The 20,821-nt window shown below is 42.3% G+C and overlaps 2 protein-coding genes across 3 annotated transcripts; one reads left to right on the top strand and one right to left on the bottom strand.

Annotated features, from left to right (window-relative positions):
* The first annotated feature begins 2,766 nt into the window (after window positions 1-2,766).
* On the top strand, window positions 2,767-7,642 carry lysmd2 (LysM, putative peptidoglycan-binding, domain containing 2). Its single transcript, XM_031846512.1, has 3 exons — window positions 2,767-3,238; window positions 4,237-4,553; window positions 7,490-7,642. The coding sequence occupies exons 1-3, from the start codon at window positions 2,990-2,992 to the stop codon at window positions 7,539-7,541; spliced, it is 618 nt and encodes a 205-aa protein (XP_031702372.1). The 5' UTR covers window positions 2,767-2,989; the 3' UTR covers window positions 7,542-7,642.
* Window positions 7,643-8,416: 774 nt separating this feature from the next.
* scg3 (secretogranin III) lies at window positions 8,417-20,523 on the bottom strand. 2 transcript variants are annotated; one of them, XM_031846510.1, is made up of 12 exons: window positions 20,288-20,523; window positions 19,139-19,191; window positions 18,942-18,984; window positions 18,582-18,809; window positions 17,360-17,502; window positions 16,944-17,102; window positions 16,626-16,854; window positions 16,256-16,372; window positions 13,512-13,595; window positions 12,726-12,836; window positions 11,604-11,693; window positions 8,417-9,325 (listed from the first exon to the last, which is right to left on the bottom strand). In XM_031846510.1, exons 1-12 carry the CDS (start codon window positions 20,388-20,390, stop codon window positions 9,207-9,209), a joined length of 1,479 nt encoding a protein of 492 aa, XP_031702370.1. In that variant the 5' UTR covers window positions 20,391-20,523; the 3' UTR covers window positions 8,417-9,206. The 2 variants fall into 2 exon arrangements, with proteins under 2 accessions (XP_031702370.1, XP_031702371.1); XM_031846511.1 differs by having other exon boundaries at window positions 18,594-18,809.
* Window positions 20,524-20,821: the final 298 nt, after the last annotated feature.

Raw genomic sequence — 20,821 nt, 5'->3', positions numbered from 1 at the left:
TGACTGAACACAGCTGCAATACCAGAGTGAGTCCAGTAGGGGTCACAACGTAACTGACTGATACATCATTGTAGTCGATATTGACTGAGATCCTGTAGGAATCTCATGTTGATCATGTTTTCTATGACAGGGTGCTGATGGATAACCTCTATCCAACCTCATCATCCCAACATTAAATTGAATTGCATTGCAATCCGTAGACAGCAGGGTAGCACTTCATATTTTAACAACTTTGAACTTTTAAACCACCTGTATGGAAGAAAAATGCTCCCATCTGACTTACTTGTTCAACCTAGTTTATTTCCTTCCAGTACTTACAGACTGAAATTAACTTCAATCCTCACAACCCCATAAAACCCAAGAAGTCCTACAGGCTTAATCAGATTTGTCTTATTGCCTCCTCAAAGGGGATGAACTGATGGCAAGAGTGATATCGCACTGATTGCTACAATATCTTTGCTGCAAAAACCTGTGGGTGCAGTTGGATCAGGGGGCGGCTGGAGAGATTGTCTTCACGGTAACGTTGCGACACATGACTCACACTCAAGTTGCTCCTATACTTGTCATCTTGCCTTTTTTTCATTTGTTTGTTTTTGCCGATAAGAGCAAAGAGAGTGTAGGGTGATTCTAGTGGAGTAATCCGATTCCTGTCTGACAATAAAATCTCATGTTGTTGTTTGAACCCCAGAGTAAATCCCATGAGCTCACTGTAGATATAGATTTTAAAAAACAATGAACTTTACTGGGAAACATTGGATCATTTTAGATTTTTGATGCTTTTATCTTCACAAAAAACTGCGCCTCATCCAGAAAAGACAACATGAATAATGAACTGATTTGCAGTTGAATTTAAAAAGTGGCATCTCCCATTGAGAACACAATGTATAATTAATGCATTAAGCTCCCTCCTCTAGGTTTCTCTTTGTACTCTTACATAAGTTTAATGACCTGATTTCCATTAGAAAATGCCAGACAGCGAGATCATCTATAACCAGGACGGACTAATTAAATAAATTAATCATTCAGAGATCATGAATCCACTTGCTGCTTCCCAGTATTTGTGAGTCAGCGAGTGACATCCTGTGCCTCCCAAAGTCGCACCTGCAGTCTTTGTGCCTTCATTAAATTACATATTACTTACTACCTTTCATGAACGTTAAAATGACTTAGTATGGTTATAATATTTGCATCATCAGTGCTTTCCGTTTCCAGCCCTTTGTAAGTACTCCCATGGCTTTAACTTTCTAACAGTGATTCAAAGAGGAGAAAACAACTTTGGGGAATTGAGCGCCATTGGGGGATCTGAATAAACATGAACTGTGAGAGTCACAGACGACAGGAACGGAGCAATGAAAATCTCCACCAGTTACCATCCAGTAATGAATACATGATTGGAGTATACTGTCCGTGTTCACATATTGGCTGACATGTAACTTGGTTATTCAACTGGGGTTTCCCTTGTTCATTTATGGACTCTACAATGATTAACAGGTGCAAGTTAATATCTCATCGCATCATTGTGGGAAAAAAAAAGATTAGATGATGGGGATTTTATTGCATGTCAAACTGTAGAAAAGCTAATATATGTTTGCTAACATCAGTGTTGTACAATGTAAACACTGGAAAATTTAATTTACGTTCAAAATGACATTATCAGCGTAACCACACAAATAAAATCAAAATTAGTTTGCCATAAAACAGTACAGCCAATTGTAGAATTGCAGAGTGGAAACAATATAAAGCCACTATGCATTATGTTTATATTCCAGTATATCAATTGGGTGAATACATGATTTTGAAGTAGGAAATATGGATTAAATGACTCTGATTACAAATGTATGTACATTGAAAAGACATCTTTCAAGAAACGTAATCAAAACCCTCATTCAATACACACTAATACACATAGATGGAGAGTAAGAATATTCAAACAAATATTTCTAGCTTGAGTTTTTACTGTAACTGCATCACCTCAATTTAATTATTTCTTTCCATTCTAAAAATAAAGGATGTTTTGCTTGTGCGACTGATTTCAATATCATAGCAAGAAAAACGGGAAAATTATGTTTAGTGTATAAACAATCAGCTTTTCATTTGGCAGACTTTATGAGACTGATATGCCAGCTTGGGAAAATTCCTTTCACATAAAAAAAAAAAGGTTTTACAGTATGGTCTAGGTCTAAAACATGTTATTTATATGCACGGTTGGTCATAAGACTGTAAACCACGTTCCTCTCACAGAGGCCATCCAAAGCGATCACTGCACTTAACAGCTTTGGCTCCAGATGTCACATTCAGTAGTACGTGGTCACAGAGACCTGCTGTATGTTTCCACCCAATGTGAAAGGATCTCTCAAGTCCTACTTAGTTACGTGTTACACAAGAAAAGAGAGGTGACCATCTCAGTCTTGCCTCTAAAGACCTTAAAACGTAGCCATATATTGACGGACCTTTTTACTACTGTTTTACAAGGTCATGCTATTAACAGCAAGTAGCTATCTGATAAAGGGAATAACCAGCATAACCATCTATCTATCTATCTATCTATCTATCTATCTATCTATCTATCTATCTATCTATCTATCTATCTATCTATCTATCCATAACCTTTCAACAAATGTTCTTAATCATCTTGGTCTATATGGTATTACGAATTAATTTATAGCCTTTCATCAATTGTTAGTAATCATCAAATTCTTCGTTATAAGGAATTATTTTGAAAGTGTAACCGGAAACTGTATTATTGTAGTTCCTGCCGGACGTCCAGGACGTCTTTACGTCAACTTAAGGCTCTATGACAAAAGCTACCCGTGAGGTGGTGGTAGCGGTTCCCGAAACATGTGTCTTATTGATTGGTTGACATGCAGAGTATGACCGGAGATGGGAATCTCCCAGCCGCCTGAATCAGCGATTAACGTGACTGCAGCGGGTCAACTGGAGCGTTGAAGCACCCAGAGGTAACCGGGGCTCTTTGTTTATTCAAGAGAAGATGGCGGAGTTTTCGCCCGTCCTGCCGATGCGGGATAGAGGAGGAGGACGTTTTGGCCAGCCCATCTTCCCTCGGTCCAGGTCCGGTTCCGAGTCCGAGAGCGAACTGTCCCAGGGTCTGGCCCGGACCAAGATCCGGTCGTACGGAAGCACAGCTAGCGTCACGTCCTCCCTGGGGGAGAAGTACATAGAGCATCGTGTTACAGACAGTGATACCCTACAAGGGATTGCTCTCAAATACGGTGTCACGGTAAGGTTGCCACGCAAACACTTCCATGTTTAGTTTGTGGAGATGTGATGGAACATGAAATCAGTGTTAACGCACACGGTCGGTCCTCACGGACAGATCAGGGGAGCCAAACACAACAGCACGCCTATTCTCTCCATCATCACGTTTACTTCTGGATTATTTAATCTGCCGGGACACTATGATATGATTTCCGTTCACCGTTAGTTATTGGAGCATAAATAAACTTTTATATATATATATATATATATATATATATATATATCTCACATTAAAGCCTAGTTGTATATTAGCTCTTTCGAGATGTTGCTGTAGCATCAGTCCAACACATTCAGGCTATTTCTTGTGTTTCACTTCGCTTTGTGTGAACAGGGCTCACTTCTTCATTTTACTTTGATTCTCACAACACCAGCCAACACCAGTGAGGTGAAAGGGGGTCACACATGATTAATGCCACATGGGTTTATACATTTTAACAATGGGGGGGCAGACTGTTTTCATTTACAGTGGATGGGGAGTGAAAGCTTTCTCAAGTTTGCATGTATACTTCTCCAGCCAAGGCGGCACTACCAACCTGGCAAAGTGCCTCCAGCCCCCGGGGGCTCCCAAGGTCCCAAAAGCCCAAGGTTCACTGCGTGTTAATTGGTTGTCTAATGAGATGTTTGACCCTATTCCCAATGTATTTAGTTTTAATGTGTATCCAAAGATGTTTTTATTGCCATTTAGATCACATCTCCCGAGTTAAAATGCGTGTAAAAAAAAAAAGAAGTATGTTTTTGTTCACTTGATGGGAATCAAAAAGATTAAATGTCATGTGGATGAATTAAAACCAACTCCATATATTCATATCAGTGACACAATATATAAGACAAGATAATATAAGGTGTTTTAAGCTGACTCGGTCCTCAGGTCTAAACTTAAGTGCAAAGGAAGGAGACAGCTGAGTCACAGAAATGATGCTGTTCTAACACCGTCTGTTTGCTGTCACCCTCACATGCCAGATGGAGCAAATCAAGAGAGCCAACAAGCTGTTCAGCAACGACTGCATTTTTCTGAAGAACAGCCTCAACATCCCCGTGGTGTCGGAGAAGCGCTACATATTTAACGGACTGTCTCTGGACTCTCCCGACGGGGACGGTGAAGCAGCAGATCCACCCTGTGTTATGTTGCGTGAGTTCGAAGGGCCCTCACCGCCCCCCGAGGACTCCAAACCCCCCCAGCCAGAGGAGCTGTCAGCCAAAGACTTCTTACACAGACTGGACTTGCAAATCAAACAATCCAAGCAGGCGGCACGCAGGCTGAAAGAAGAGGAAGTAAGGTGAGTTGTTGAACCCCCCCCCCCCCCCAACCAAACCGCTGCTTATTTCCTCTGTGTTGTTGACGAGTGCACACTTTCAGACCGGGCTGGGAATGCTCATTGCTAGTTATTGTCTTTCTGAATTTGGCTAAATTAGAAAAGTAGCATCAGTCAGCTGGTATTTATTGTGGGTGTGAGAGCTGACTGTTGCCTAGTGAACATATGATGGAGACCTGTCTGTGGCACATGGCACAGGACACATTTGTAAGTTTGATAAAGTCCATTATCTGCAGGCATTTGTCCTGGTAAAAGCGCTGTTTGTTTTTTTTTGTCACTGTATTGCTGTTCACAGCCCCTTTTCCCCCCCCCAAAAGCATCGGCTATAGACATGGGACTAAAGATCAACCTTAATGCGTTGAAGTGCTTGTCAGGAATCCCGAACAGCAAGAACAGAGACCATAAAGTGCAAACGCTGTCACGGAAGAAGGATCAAAGATAGGAATTTTTTTGCCGACCTGCTGCACTAGTCGGGTGCTGCGTTCTGCTACAATTCAAATAGTTAGAAGGAGATGTGGCTTGCTGAATCAGGCCGGAGCTCGTCTCCCTGACACTTCAGGTCAAGACAGAGAACAGCCTGTACGTCTGCTCAGTGCTGAGGTAGTAGTGGATGCCTGGCAGACCCCCATTCATTCATTCATAGACAGACAGGCGTTGTTGGCACGATCAGTTTAGTCAGGACTGAGTCACACCACGGCAGGTTCCTCTACAGACATAGAGAATAAATATTCATTTTCCACATCAGGTTCTCTAAAAGTGTTTCGCTCGTACTACAGTGGATCCTGTAGCAGCCGTTATGTAAATTCCCTTCCTGTTTTTGGCAGCTGCTCTGGTCTCAACTGTCTTTTGTCTCTGATTTCTATCATCAGCACCAGTCTGACACCGTGTACCAGAACTGTAATAGATCTCTAATTTCTCCTGAAAGAAGAACGAAGGTCTTATCGCATTCATCTATCAAACATTTCATACCAAATGATATCAATGTAATCTGCTCGCAGAACGATAGCATGTAGGATTTGAATGTTTTCCTACATCCTGTCGAGTTGATTTTGATTTGGTGTTATATTATGATCTAGAATGGAGTAGTAACTTCTTCTCTTTTTTTTTCGTGTGAAAGAGCCAGAATAAATCTTCAAAGGAATATATTTTATAGTCTCTTTTTATAAGTAAAAAGGTTCTGACTGAATTAAAGGACAGTCTTTATTAACATCATGTGATAAACAGTCATTACTTGGTCCATGTTAGTCAGCTCTGTACATACTATTCGTCAGGTAAGATAATATTGTCGTATTTCAGTAATCTATGACCACCGACTGCGCAACATTTTCTATTAATGACGTGCCAGTAACCCTAGAACTGTATTTTGTTTTTACAAAGGCACGAGCCAGAGTAAATGCGCAGAACGAAGTCTTTTAATGTCTCTGTTAAGTGTTTACCTACCAAAGCCCAGCTTTGTGTGAGGCCTCGTCTCCAGCCACATCCTCTGCTGTGGAGCTGCTGTGTGTGTAGACAAACACGGGCTTGCTGCCTTGTTTCCAGAGTAAACGCAGACCGCATGTCCGTTTGGCTTCCTCCCTCTGATGGAACAGACGACAAAGCGACTGCTTGATACATTTCCTTCTGGAGGACCCTATATCTTCATATATGGATTTACATTATGAAGATTTAGTTTTTATCTCCAAACTGTGGCCACACTATGCAACAAACTCAGTCAACACTGTGCAGTCCTGCAACTTGCTTCTAAGCCCAAAGACGTCTTTCCTGTCACTTCCTGTCATGTATATTTATCGTTTAACATCTTTGTTTGTATATTTAATTTAAAAAAACCTTGAGTTATGGAATTGTTCTAAAGGCTCATAAAGAGAGAGGATGATATGGAAATAGGGTGAGAAAAGAAACAAAGACTCTTAACTCCTAAACATGTGGTTGTGCCAGATCAGATGAAGGAAACATGATATGAGTCAGAACAGGTTTATAGTAAAGTAGAACAAGTGTCGTTCAATGTGTATATACTTATCCCCACAAAGCCTTAATATAATAGAGGATAGACCGAGAACTCGATAAAGAGTTCTTCTTCTTCAATCAAAGGTTTATTGTGAACATCCAGATGCACAGGGAGGGTATCTGTAGAAACGGCACTTATAAATATAACTATCTTATTGGTGCCTTTTGTGATCAGTTCAATGTAATAAATGTAATAAATTAAATAATCACCTTTTTATTTTTTAATTCAACAAGCAATTTGCTGCACTTCAGCAGTATAATGAAAGCAGCAAAAAGGCAGAACCAAGTACACTTCGCTTTATTTATCTCAAGTAATGCCGTTATCGCGATATTCAACATTATCGCATGTTTTTCCACATAAAGTGCAACTCTGTTTAAAAGACTGATCCCGTCATCCCTCAGGATGTTTCCATGTTGTCACGAAGAAAATCTATAGGAACATTATTTTAGCCTCCTACTTTTACTGCTCTATCTCCTCTATTGATTCTGATCACTCTAATTAACTGTACTCCGGACTGTCTCTCTCAACCTTGTGCATAGTTTGAAAATGTACAGTAGCACTACAGGAAACAACAATATTTCCTCCCAATTAAGGAACGTGTTGAGGCAAACATCTCAAAAGAGAGTAACCAGTTAGGAGCAACTTCAAGATTGAGCTCAAGACATTGGTGCGTTGTACCGAGAGGCCAGATGAGCCCTGACGGAGAGCAACGCGGCTGTTTGGTTAGCCTCATCCATTATTCACTTTCACCTTGTCACTGTTCAGCAGAGGGAGAAAGAGGGGAGAGGAGTTAAAAAAAAGTATGTGTGTGCGATTGCATTAAAATGAGTTTCCACTGTGGGTAAACTCCCCAGAAAGTTAAAGGTTATCTATCTTTTCTTTTTCTCATTCGCAGAAACGATCAGGAGGACTACACGGCCCCCACGTCGTCATATCAGGAGATATAAAGGATAAAGGACCCGTCCGTTTTCTGCAGACACACACGCTCCAACATACAAACAGTACTGCAACCACATCGCTTTTCTTTTTCTTTTTCTTTTTTTTTTTTTCATTTATTTATTTTTTTTAACTTTTCTCACTTTTCTCTTTACCGTTCTGCTTTTACCAAACCACGTTAAACAGAAGTGACATGTTTGCCTTTTTATTTATTGATATGCAAGTATTGCGATGTAGGTTTCTTGTTTAGTACAGTTTTACAGCTCGGAGGAGCATCTGATATAAATATCGTCCGAGCACAAGTGCCCATCCACTCATCATATGCTTCTGACGCTACTGTACAGAACCCACCTGCTGCATATGTTCAAACACACACACACACACACACACAGCTAAGCAATTCCAGAGGGATTAGCTTGTTAAAGTTGCGAACCGCTTCTGATTTGCTAAATCCGCTCCTATAATAGTATCACTGGAAAGTATATTCAGGCCTTCCTCATCAATGTTTACCCTATACGAGCTCTCCCCAAACAGAAGCGGCGGATAGACTCGAGCCTTCGAACACGTTCCGCTTTGCCTCTTTGGGGGGGGGGGGGGGGGGGGGGGGGGGGGTGCTTTTTTTTTTTTTTTTTTTTTTTTTGTTTTTTTGAAGTGTGAATGCATTATTTATGTGTGTGGAGAACTGTCTGTTACAGCTGTTTTATTGTACTTTTAAAATGTATTGGTTTTATTTGGAGAGAATAAATGTGTAATCAAACCAAACGTGAAGCTCTCGTGTGTTTTCATGATAATGCAGGTTCATGAGAGCATGTGGATGTCACTTATTGGTGGGTTTTTTTTTCCCCCCATGTGCTGCTTTGCTGTCACATTTAAATACACAGGTAAAGAAAAGGCAAAGTTTTAATTGCTTTTAAACTTTAGGAAAAAAATCACAAATATTTACATTTAAAAATACTTCTCTTGAGGCTCTACAGAGATGGAAATGTTGAACTCATAGAGACATGCAGAGAGCATTGATGGTACAAACGGGGTCCCCCCTAGTGGGCTCCCAGGAGAATTACAGCAGAACCAAATGGGAGTAAGTAGATCACTGACATGATGCACAAAGAACAAATATTTTTTAGGGTAAAATAAAAAGCAAGATTACGTAGATTACATATACACTGGAAAAAGTAAATATAATAGGCTAAGACAGGTTACACTGAATGAGTACACTTTGATATATGTGCATTTTGTTGCAAAAATTATATTGGAAACGGTAGATGTAGCTGTGGCATCATACTCTCATAACATTCATTTCCCACAGGAGTCAGGTTGGAGTAAATGCTAGCGTTTAGTTGGACATGTGAGGTGGTTACATAAAGTACTTTGATTTCTCTCACAATAATATTCTAGGGATTATTACTCTGCGATCTTGGCGTGCAAATATAATCGTATGTAGCTGTGAAGAATCGGTTTACTGTTTTGATAGTTTTGTTAAATCCATTCTCTTGATACATTTTGGGAATGTCTTGGAGGGTTAACAAGTTCCCCTAAGCAGGTAGTTTTGAATACACAGTACATACTTTACCATGCCATGGGAAATAACTAAGTAGTCAGGGTTTTGTTTGAGATGTTAATGTCAGATTCAGTCCCGTGTTGAGGGTCGGTTGGAGGATGGGTGATGGGTGTCGGCGTTACAGGCTGCTGTAGATCCTCTTGATGGTGTCACCCTCATCCTTGGCAATGATGCCCTTCTGAATGTAGGCGTCAACCTGCTGGTCCATGAAGTCCTTCAGCTTGGACAGGTCGTAATCTGGACAGAGAGGCAGAAACAAAGGATGGGTTTATATTCTGAGATTCAAATAGGAAGATCATGAGGCCACGATAGTTGGCAGGATAGATCAGACATTAAACTTCTTAAGACGGGGCACCCAAACAAGCCCTAATCTGGTACGGTAGTTCATTATCAAGGGGGATTAAGGTCAGAGTCAGAATATTTGTCTGGGGTCGAGAAGATGCCACATACATTAGAAGTAGGTCGAAAGATCACGCTGTGGAACGTAATTGCCAAGTTGTACTTCCAACAGTGAAATGAATGCGATTCAAATTTAATGTGATCAGTTTCCAACAAACTCACTCAAATACTAAAGAAATAGGTCAAGCTTTTTTTTGATACACCATTTGTAAACACCTTGCTCTAGACAAGTCCTTGTCATAGCACCATAAGGCCGCCGCAGGCTGTGGCTATATTTAGAGATGAACACAATCTACCTCCGTATCATCCATCATGGTCACAAATGAGTCTCAGAAAGCAGGCAAACAGCTGCTGCACCACTTCTCCCTGCTCTAACTGGGGGGGGGACATAAGGACGGAGGACGGACAGCCGAAGAGTCACACAACATCTTCCTAATGACATTCCTAACAGCAGCAATGTATTGCGTTGCCTCGAGACACAGTTGCCCTGCGGACGACCAACATGACGTGTGCGAGGGATTAAATGAATGTGATTAGAGACGCAGAGCGCCGCTTCTCTCAATCTTTGCTGCGAGGAGCCGAGAGCCAAAGCCAGGATGTCGACTCTGTGTCCGTCTGCTCCTCTGGCTAATCTGTGTGGTGTGTGGGCATAAACACACACACACACACACACACACACACAAACACACACATGTATTGACACAGACACAGAGAGAGAGTCTGCTGAGATTGTCCTAATGCGTGCTTCTGGTATAGAGTAAACACAATAAATTGCCCGTCGCCCACTCTGTTACTATGACACTGCTTTTTGGTTGAAAAGGCTTTTGTTGTCCTCCAGCTGTACTTTCTCCGTAGAGAGAGAGAGAGAGAGAGAGAGAGAGAAATAATGAGAGAATAAGGATGAGGTTTAATGTGGTACAGCGTAGTGTATCATTTGAGCTGCTGAGTGCCACTACGGAAAAATGAGGTGATCATGGGGGGCCACATTTTGACTCAGTGTGTGTGTGTGTGTGTGTGTGTGTGTTCAGTGTGAGCTTGTGTCTGCTATCTGTTCATCTCCTCTGCCCGGATCACTGAGGGGCAGGCGGGGACGCCCCTGTTGTCCCAGACAACCACTCACCGCGCACCAGAATGCTAATGAAGTGTCCTATATAGAGCCTGGTTGGAGACGAGCACTGAACAAAACTTCCCTGCTGCTCGGGCCTCTGCAGCTCCATCTTCGGGGGGTTCAAGATGCACACAAGAATTTAGGTCAAACTTTGTTTGCCTCTCTGTCTTTCGATTGCTTCTCTGACTCACCAGTGACTGAATCACTTATCGATCGGCTCAGATTAGAGCAGGCCACTGAACGTCAGCAGTGCATTTAAATCTCACTGAGCTAGAGTTTTTAGGGTTTTTTTCGTCCGAGATGTCCTGATATGATCAACAGTGGACGAATGAATAATGAGAACTCATTAACATTTCATTCTCTGCTGCTTAATTAAGCACTACTGGGCATCAGTTTTACAGCGTGGAGAGCCAAACAGCAGACGAGTGCACAGTTTTCACAGCTCTGCAGACTGGTGCATTTTCTGGGTCACATGCTGCGTCGTTATGAATGCTGACAGTTACAGGATGGGGGGAGGCACACTCACCAACTCTATAAATCCATAGACATGGGCATTGATGACAAAGCGTTGGTGGTCTCTTTGTGGCTTTTTCTTTGAGTTGTTGTGATGCTAGTGCTAATCATGAACCAGGTTCAAAATCCACGACTACATCTCCTTTCACACACATGCTCAACTGCACACACAAATATTGAGGAACAGGAAAAAAGGGAATAAAATTAATAGATATTTGTCTCCGAACAAGAAAGCGGCATCGCGAGTAATTAGGACGGACTCATCAACAATTATCCATATTCATAGGATCTGGAGTGAAGCATCATTCCTGGATCTCATTTTACTTGCAAATTGAGGCAAACAAAAGATACTTCAAATTGTCTGTACTTGAGTGCGTGTCTGTGACGTGTCTGTGAGCCAGCACCAGTTTAGTGAGGGGACGAGGGTTTGCAAATCAGGATGTTTTCTGGGTCTGGCTCTTTAAAACTCAGCAAAGTTTGGAGTGTGTGTCTCACCATCTTTGCCCTCTTCTTTGTTGTGTTTCTTCAACCACTCGATGTTCTTCCTGATGGCCTCCAGATACGTCTCTGACTTGCCAGGCTGATCTGGTGGGAGATGGAGAAAGATGAAGAAGATGAGACATCTTCCTCTTTTATGTATTAGAAAATAGTAAATATGTGGATTTCCTTTTACTACTTCTGTAACACATTTACTCATAAGAAGAGTAAGACAGTTCTATCTTTGACTTATCAATTATTTACACCACAAAATGTTCATAAGCAAGAAGTTATGGTTTAACTTTTACATGTCTGTACACTGACAGCAGTATAATAAGACACATTTTTTATGGCTCAGGTCCAAAAAAGACCCACTCAATGTAGAAAAGTGGTAGCTGCAATAGGTGTATGATATCTACAGTTTGGGATTTAAATGGATATTAAGCACCAATCAAAATCCGACTACTGCTTCAACACAGATTATAGTTGGATTATAATGCATGCCCCTAATTTTCCCATCATATTATGCAACTCAATCCAGCACAGATAACGCAGAGTTTAGTTGACATTGCGCAGGATTCATGTCATTTCCTGCTGAAACGAATGTCCTGGTGGTAATCCTGCTCTATCTTCCGTTTTGATTTTCTTCTCCATGCACGCTTGCATGTGTGCGCGTGTGTGAGGATTACATTGATGAGCGTGTATAGTACAGTGGTCAGGGACAGAGAATAATGGCAGCTGTGACAAGCTTTCCTGTGAGTGTTATTGGACTGGCCTAGTTCAGGGACTTAGCTATGATTGGCCTCGACTACACAGTGCTGTTTGCTTCCTGTCAGCCCTGCTGAGTCAAAACAAAGGTCTGGAATGCTCTCGGCCGCTACGTTCAAACTCATTCTGGAGACATTTCACTGCGGTAGAGGGAAGAACTGATGTGGTGGGAATCTGCTATATTTGAGAACTCTGCATTTATTTGGGACATTTGACACAAAAGAAACTGAGTTATGCAATTTACAAGGCACACGGTTTATCATTTTTGAAGGGCAAAACTGTATCAAATTATTTTTATCAAATTATCAAACTACTAAACAAAAAGCTATTCATGTTTCCTCAGGTCGTCAGGATTGGATAGTGTGGACTGACTGGTCTCAGTTGATGGCTGCTCCTCCTTGGTTGAGTCTTTCAGGTTCTCATACGCCTTCTGCATCTTGGCGGCCTCAGCCTTGGTGTTGTCTTCCTCATCCAAATTTTTTCCTGCAGCAAACAAACAGTACACGGAGCATTAAATCATGTTGCCCAGTTGCTGGTAGAGATGCTCATAGCAATAGTTCAACTTTTTCAGAATCAATTGTACATGTATGCTTTTTTATAATGAAGAAACAAGATATGTGATTTTTTTTTTTTTTTTGCCTTTAGAGATGCTAAGAGGTGGATTTTCTTATCTTCTGACAGAGCCAGGCAAGCTGTTAGCCTCTGTTTACAGTCATTATGCTAAGCTAAGCTAACTGGCAGTAGCCTTTCATTTACAGATTTGAAAGTGGCATTGATGTTCTCATCTAACTCTCTGCCAGTGAGCAAACCAGCATATATTTCCCAAGATGCCAAACTATTCCTTTGAAGGTCAATTTAACCTCCCAAAATCTGCTTGGAAGTTTTGTCCCACATCTTTCCAGGATAGTTTGTAAAACTTAAAAGTTTGAAAACACTTGAGGGGAACTGGACGTGTTTCTGTTAATTAAATAATTCAATCATATATTTTACTATATATAAACTATATAACACAAAAAAATGTGCCAATGAAGCCTATGAAGCTTCACAGAGCCTAATATACTAACTAATAATATAACTAATATCTGACCATGTTGACTGAAATGACATGACTTTATTGATGTTTGACTTGATTGGAGGACAACTTGTGAGGCTGTTTACCGTTGGGTCCAGTGAAGTCAGGAAGCCCGAGAGCCTTGCCCAGCTTGTTCTTGGTCTGCATGGCGATCATAGCATCCAGGTTCTCTGCAGGTGGATGAAACAGACCAAACATTTACTTAAGGTTTGATTAGCATTGTGACGTCAGTTCACTCTACGGCTAATGAATGAAAAGCTCTTAACCGTTTCAAAGTGCCACGCTGTTCCTGCGTGACTCAGAGGGTAATTAACATTAGAAAAGGGTTTATTCATTGAATAAAATGAAGGTTCAAGAGTATGACGATAGTCACAAAGTCTTGTTCTTTTCCACCATCATTTTTTTTTTACATATTACAGTGGCTTAAGCTTTCCGAACAAGATTAGAGAATACAAAAGACCCCAAATCAGCCTGGGAATAACAAAAACAGATCATATGGCCGACAGAGACTGAAGTTAAGTGTCAACTGATCCTCTCTGGATTAGCAAAGCGGTAAACATTATGCTCAAAAACAGAGGAAGCAGATGTTCTAGGGATACACACATCCCAGAGATCAGCTGGAATTTCATCCTTTACATCAAGTTCTGCTCAGACTTTACGTTGAGTCCCCCTGTTTAGCATTTAGACGCACCATTCAAGCACTAACACATGCTTTATCGCACACTACAGTGTTGCAAGCAGCGATAAGGTTATGTATCAATGCACACCATTTGCCAGCAATTTCTCCTATAAAGACATATCTTATATCAACACAACTGTGTTTCACTATATCATCATTCATTATCTGTTCATGCACCAGCCTCACATGACACTTACATCTGCTTGTAACTACATTATTGTGTGTTACAAACCATTTATTATATTTCTATATATGCTAGGGCTTATAAATGCTAAATTGACTTGAAGTAAAGCACGACCCAAGTTCCTAAAACGAAGTTAATATTCTGAATTATAACAAAACTTTTTTTGGGGGATGGGAGATTTTGGTAAAGAAGAGGTTATTAGAGACAATAAAGAGACAGGAAGGCTTGATTTTAGCGCCGTAACAGAGGAACCGTACACATTTCGCCTCTCATCTGCGTTTACTCGAGCCTCTTTTTCATTTCTTATTATCCAAGCGTCTCACTTTGTGCATTCAAGCCGCCTCCTCCCACCTGTGGCACAGTGGAAGCCCATCTTTCCATTCTGTCCCTCTGCCCACACAAACACGTCATCGTTCTTCCTCCCCCACTCTCTCCCTATCTCTCTTTCCCTCTATCTGTCTTAGGGCCTGTTTCCACGATTAGCGTTGATGGACAGGCCCATGTGTATTCAGTCGTGTACCTGGGTGACTCTTCGGAGCATCACAGCCAGCAGGGGCTGAAGGTGGGGAGGGGGGGGCACAATGACTGGTTGCTAGGCGATGGCGGAGTTCTGTCCTATTATCTCCTCACAACCGACACGACACAAAGCCAGGGGGGTTGCCTAGGGAACCCGTCTCTGTCGTACACCGGTGTGTAACGTCAGCGGTGGTCATTTGTTCCACTGTGAGGGTCATCTGAAAGGGTGATTGATCCGTATAACGTCAGCCTTAGTCATAAGAGTTGATCGCAGCTCTGACAGTGAAATATATGCACAAGAGTCGTTCTAATTAGCGACAAATTATATTTCTCATCTGCGTTAAGACGAGTGGTGAAAGAAATAGTTCACAAATTCATTGGCCAACAGTTTCTGAGTCATTGTTCAAACAAAAATGCCAAACATTCTTTGTTTTAAGCTTCTCAATTATAAGGATTGACTGCTTTTCTATGTTTTATATGTTTTTATATATCATGACAATAATCTTGCTGCCCTAGTATTTTTACGTACGACTGAGTGTCATTTGAGAGAGAGAGAGAGAGAGCGAGAGAGAGAGATGTTGGGTCTTGAGTTTCCTGCGGCTGACATAGAGAGATGACAGCTGTCCCTTACAGGTGGCTGACTTTACCAATGGCTACTGATGTGATGGCCAGCCATAAAAACAAGCCTGGTCATATAGGGCGCCCCTAAGACTAATCTGTCAGCGCAGGCTTCACACTCCACCGCACCGGCTGATAGGGAACATTAACTCGGCTCAACGCACTTGGAAGACGAGGAAAAAGCACATATATAAACACACAGACAGAGAAATGCATGTGCACGAGTCGGCTAATGCAATGGACGGATAGAAGCTTAGATTTTAGATCGTTCATCCACATGTAAGCCACACATACATAAGGCTGTTCAACATGATTGGAATCAATATTGCATTATCATTCATATTTGTATGAATATACAGAATATTGTGTTAGGGAAAATGTATGCAAAATCCCAGAAAATAAGATGGTTGAAAGCAATCAGCTGTGGTCTACTGTGATGCGTAACTCCTCGCAAATGTAAAACAAAAACCTATTTTTTGTTAGTTTAGTTAACATTTGCTAAGAATAACTACTTTAGACAACATCATTTTGTAATACTATAACATAATAAGATCATAAATAAATGCATATAAGTGAGATAGAATCATTTCTTTGAAATAATCTTAAATCAGGGTTAGTTATTATGGAACTTTTTATGGAACTTCGTCCTGGATCTTTCAACCACGTCATGACATGGAAAAGGCTAATAAATCGAGATTCTTTTGTCAAACTAATATCTCCAAGGTCAAGAATGAACTGCCACACTGAAGTTATAACATCAACAAATGATTGCCCTGCCCAACAAATAAATAATATTGTTCACCACAAATGCATCGCGGTCTTCGATGTCTTACCCAGATAGGACACGCCCTCCTCCGGCGTGATGGTGCCGTACTTCACCATCATCTTCACGAAGTCGATCAGCGTCTTCATGATGGTGATCAATGTCTCTCTCTCCTGAGCGTCTTGATCTGCAACAGCAAACCGGAGAACACATCTGGCATCAGTGTTTTAGTCATGTTAATTGGCTCCCGTGGCGTTAATGTTACCACATGGCGTTTGACCGTGGGGGTCATGAAGATGGGATTGTAAATAATTTGTTCGGAGGACAAAACAAGCATGGGCTCATCCTTTGAGAACAGTATCGCCTTGACAACAAGAACTGCTGTCTTGGGATGCTGTAAAACGATGATTTCTAAATTGTCCCGGCGTTCTCGTCTTTACCTGAGTCAAGGCTCTTGAGCAGACGGTAGAAGTTGGGGAAGTACTGCAGGTCCTGGAGCCCGTCTTCGGGGCTCACCTCGTTGCCCTCCTCCGTGTCTTTGTCCCAGGTCCCGGCGGCTTTGTCGCCCCCTTCTTCTTCTGCATCCCTGTCCACCTCGTCCTCGACCATGTCGTCATTTTCTTCCTCGTCGTCCTCGTTGTAGCTGCGCCTGGGTGGCTCCCACGTGTCCTGGGGATGCCAGGAGTTTTGGTTGTTACTGTCGTCATCCTTATTGTTATCACTCTTATCGTCACTATCACTTATTCACAGGTTTTTACCTTGTCAGCGTCTGAGTCCTGGACGTCCTGCTCTCCCCTGGTTTCCTGGTCATTGCTGTCAACATCCTCAATCTCGTTGTTCCTGGCGTTTTTGGTGATGAGGTCTTGGAGAGCCTCGGCCACCTGGTACTCTAAAGTATCTGCCTGACTGTCAGTGATCTACAGAGGGGGGGAAAAAAACAAAGAGATGGACAAATGTGTCATAACAAATGTGCCGTAAGACGTGTTAAAACAGAACAGAGTGCACCGACCATGAACCTCTATGTGTCACATATTGATTGCTGTCACCGAGAGAACCATCTCAGGGAGCGACTTGGACAAAGCACAATTCACAGAGAGAGATCGAGAGTTCCTGTTGATTAAATGTCCCGCTACACGCTGTGTCAAATCGAACGCCATACAAACTCGCAACCTACCAGCCCCAGTTTGAGCAGTTTCGAGACGATCCTGTCGAACACCCCTCTGTCGTCCTCCTCGTAGATCTTGTTTGCGATCTTCTGGACAATGTCTTCTGCTGTCAGCGGGGTGCCGTCGACCTGGCGGAAACTTTCTGGGTCATCTGAGAGGAGACGACACACATCATTATCATTTGTAACTTTCTAATAGCTGTGTGTGGATGTAAAGCAGGTGTTTCATGCTTTAATTCTTAATCGGATGATATTCCTCAATATATTGTTGAATATATATATATTGCTTTCTCCCTTTTCTACTCTCTACTTTATTCCATCTGCTTCTCTGTCTCTCTATTGTACCATAGAAATGAACAAGAGCTGTCAGTAATAAATAATTCGCCCTCTCCTCTCCTAATATTTAACTTCTCTATATCTGCGTTACTGAATAAGAAATGTGCCATTTGCTACAGCTTGACTCTTACATAACAGTCCCAGCTGCTTCCCAACGTCCACGCACAACAAAAATAAGCAGTGCTGGAATAAAATGTTGCCCGTATCGGCGAGTTGAATTGCCAGTGTTCAGCTTCACCTATTTATGTCTCACTCCAGGAAATAAGGAATTAAATCTCGCCTGCACTTGCCAAATTTAGATGTAGCGTAACCTGACGAGCTGCTTGTTGTTGCCAGGCCGAACGCATGAATCGATGAAGAGTAGCACTCAGCACTTTGTGTCTGAGTCACCTGGCCTCAGAGGCTCTGCTTTATGCTGATGATTAGATCAAATTACATGCATACACAGTGAAATGTGTGCTGATCTGATGACATCTATTGAGGCTCAAAATCTATGCAGATACCAGCAAATGATTGGATTTTGAGTGAAATGGTCGGTGTCTACATGTATTTAAAAGTCTCCTGTGAAAAGAGAAGAAGCTGGTACGGTAGCCCGGCGTAAGCTTTCACAACTGCTGTGACTATTGGGAGAGGATAATCTTTCTCTCTCACATGCATGTGTCCTTTGACTCTTTCTCTCTGTCTCTGCTCATCCCCATCACACACACACATGTGTTTCCTCTGCCTACTCTTTCTTAAAATGTCTGCCCGGCGGCCTGTCAGTGACAGACAGAAGCACGCGGTATGAGGCCTGCCCGTGGCGACCGGGGCAAAGGTCACACATGCAGAAAGGGAATCAGACCAAAAGGCCGCGTTCGGCAGCTAACCCGGTGGACGCGGTGACAGGTGTGCGTACCCTGGTACTTGCCGTAGTCCATCCCGTTCTTGGTGGAGTCGTAGTCCTCAGCCAGACGGCGGCTCTTGGTCGAGTCTGATTCATCTGGAACGTACTGGTCCTCCTTCTCGGGGGCCACCTCAGTGGTCTCCTTTGATTTCTGGCCGTCAGCCAGCGACTTCAGCACAGTGAAGTCGTCGAGATCCTGCTCTGACTCGGCGACCTTGGAGGCCGTGGGACGCTTGCTCTCTGAAAGACAGCAGGGACGGAATGATCAAACTGGAGACATACAAGTGGTGAAGATGAACTCCTCTCTCATGGATGTGAAGTGCTGCAACATGAACCCGGCGTTAATTGATTGGCAGTAAGGTTTCCTCTTACCCGCTGACTGTACTGCAGCCTTCACGCTGTCCGCCTCAGCAATCTGGGGAAATGACGAACGTTACACAAATAATTTCCACGCAGGATATAAGCTCTGATTAGTAATGTTTGCTGGGCTAATACCTTGGTTGTTTGACAAGTGACCGTAAAGCCCAGTTGGCCGGATATTGGATGATAAAATTAGCTGTGAGGCTTACCTGCTCTTGTAGTGGTCTTTCTTCCGTCAGCTGTCTATTGTACACAGTTTTATCTGCAACAACAACAAAAAACATGCAATAACTTTAAACTTTTAAGCAGACTCAGATCTCTTAGGTCACAAATGTGAATTGCGCATAGATTCATCTGCTTTTTAACAGAACTCTAATAAGATAATGTACTTCTTTAAAAGGTGTCACTTTTTTTTCTTCTTGTCATTTAAATACATTTGTATCTTTCAGACTTATGGGATCGTTTCTGAGCTCCCAACTCACCATGCACCGCAGAGGCAGGGCTTAATCGGATTATCAAACAAAAAGATTAAACTGCAGCGAAAATAGACCACAAGCGGCCCTAACGTGCGAGAAGGCGTCGTTGAACGCACCAGTCACCGCTGAGCTGCAGCTGAACTTTAGAGGCACTGCTCTCTGCTATGTTTAGTTAGTCGACGGGTTCATAGATGAACAAAACAAAGCGAAATGATCGTATTACAGCTTCTTAAAGGACAATATTTCGTGGTTTTGTTACTCCTCTGTGACAGTTAACTGAATATATTTTTGAGTTGTGGACAAAACAAAACATTTGAGGACGTCATCGTGGCGTTGAGAAACACTGATTGACATTTTCCACCATTTTCTGACAGACCCAACAACTATTTGCTTAATCGAGAAAACAATTGACACGTTAATAAACATGGTTATCATTAGTTGCAGGCCTATACTAAACCTACACAAGTATAGGATAAATGGTAAATAAATTGATATATATATATATATCAATAGGCTAATAGCCCTTTAAATTACCTGTACTGTACAAGGTCTACACGGTGTAATAGACAAATATAGTTTTCCTGCAGATATTCCTATATAATTGATGTTTTTTTAATGATTAGATCAGTATACTAATAAGTTCAAAATAACCTTGTCTTTTCTCTCTTTTAATTTCAGGCACCATGTGTGCTGAACAGTAGGATCTTATTGCACTTTGTGGCGTTTTTAAAATCTTCTTTTGTAATCACTGACTTCCTCGAGAACAGTTTTATTTAGCATATCTACATTTCTAAACATAATAGCCTATTGCAAACATGTTTTACAGTACCGGGTTACTACAATGCATGTCTCTCGCATGGTTAGAGGCGATGGCCAACTCACCATCCGTTGAGGCTGTAGGTGTGGGGAAGGCAGATATCTGGCTCACTACATTCAGGGCTAGAAGCTGGAAAAGGACAAAAAGACCGACGTATTTAGACGCCATCCTTAAATAAGCTGTCTCAGAGTGTCCAAGAGGAAGATATATCCTGGCCGTCAAAGTGCTGAATGTGTGGACAGCTCCGCTCCGCTTCGCCCGATCGCTGGTGCTGAAACTGCCTCGGAGGCTGCGCCCTGGATGGAGTACCCAGTGTGTGTTGGCCCTGCTACTCGTCAGCGGAAGGACGGGCGCCGTAAGCCAATCCAAATTGGCTGTGTCCACAGCTCTAACGTGATTGGTTGAAACCCAAATACAGGGCGCTACTAAGAGCCTAAGTCCCGCCTTCGCTTTCTGTGCGCTTGAGCAGGTTTGCAGGTGGATTCCTTGCTAGCTGTGAGCGTGCTAGCAGCAGGGTACTCCTCGTAGGTAGCCCAAACAGAGCACGCACACAGGCCCAGGGACTGTAGGTGGAGCTGCTCCTTCCGTAATAGTTACCC

Source organism: Anarrhichthys ocellatus, unplaced genomic scaffold, assembly GCF_004355925.1.
Source record: "Anarrhichthys ocellatus isolate YVR2014 unplaced genomic scaffold, GSC_Weel_1.0 scaffold6, whole genome shotgun sequence".
NCBI classification, from domain to species: domain Eukaryota; kingdom Metazoa; phylum Chordata; class Actinopteri; order Perciformes; family Anarhichadidae; genus Anarrhichthys; species Anarrhichthys ocellatus.
Note: the sequence above shows the minus strand (reverse complement) of the source record. Positions and strands in the feature narration are given on the sequence as shown.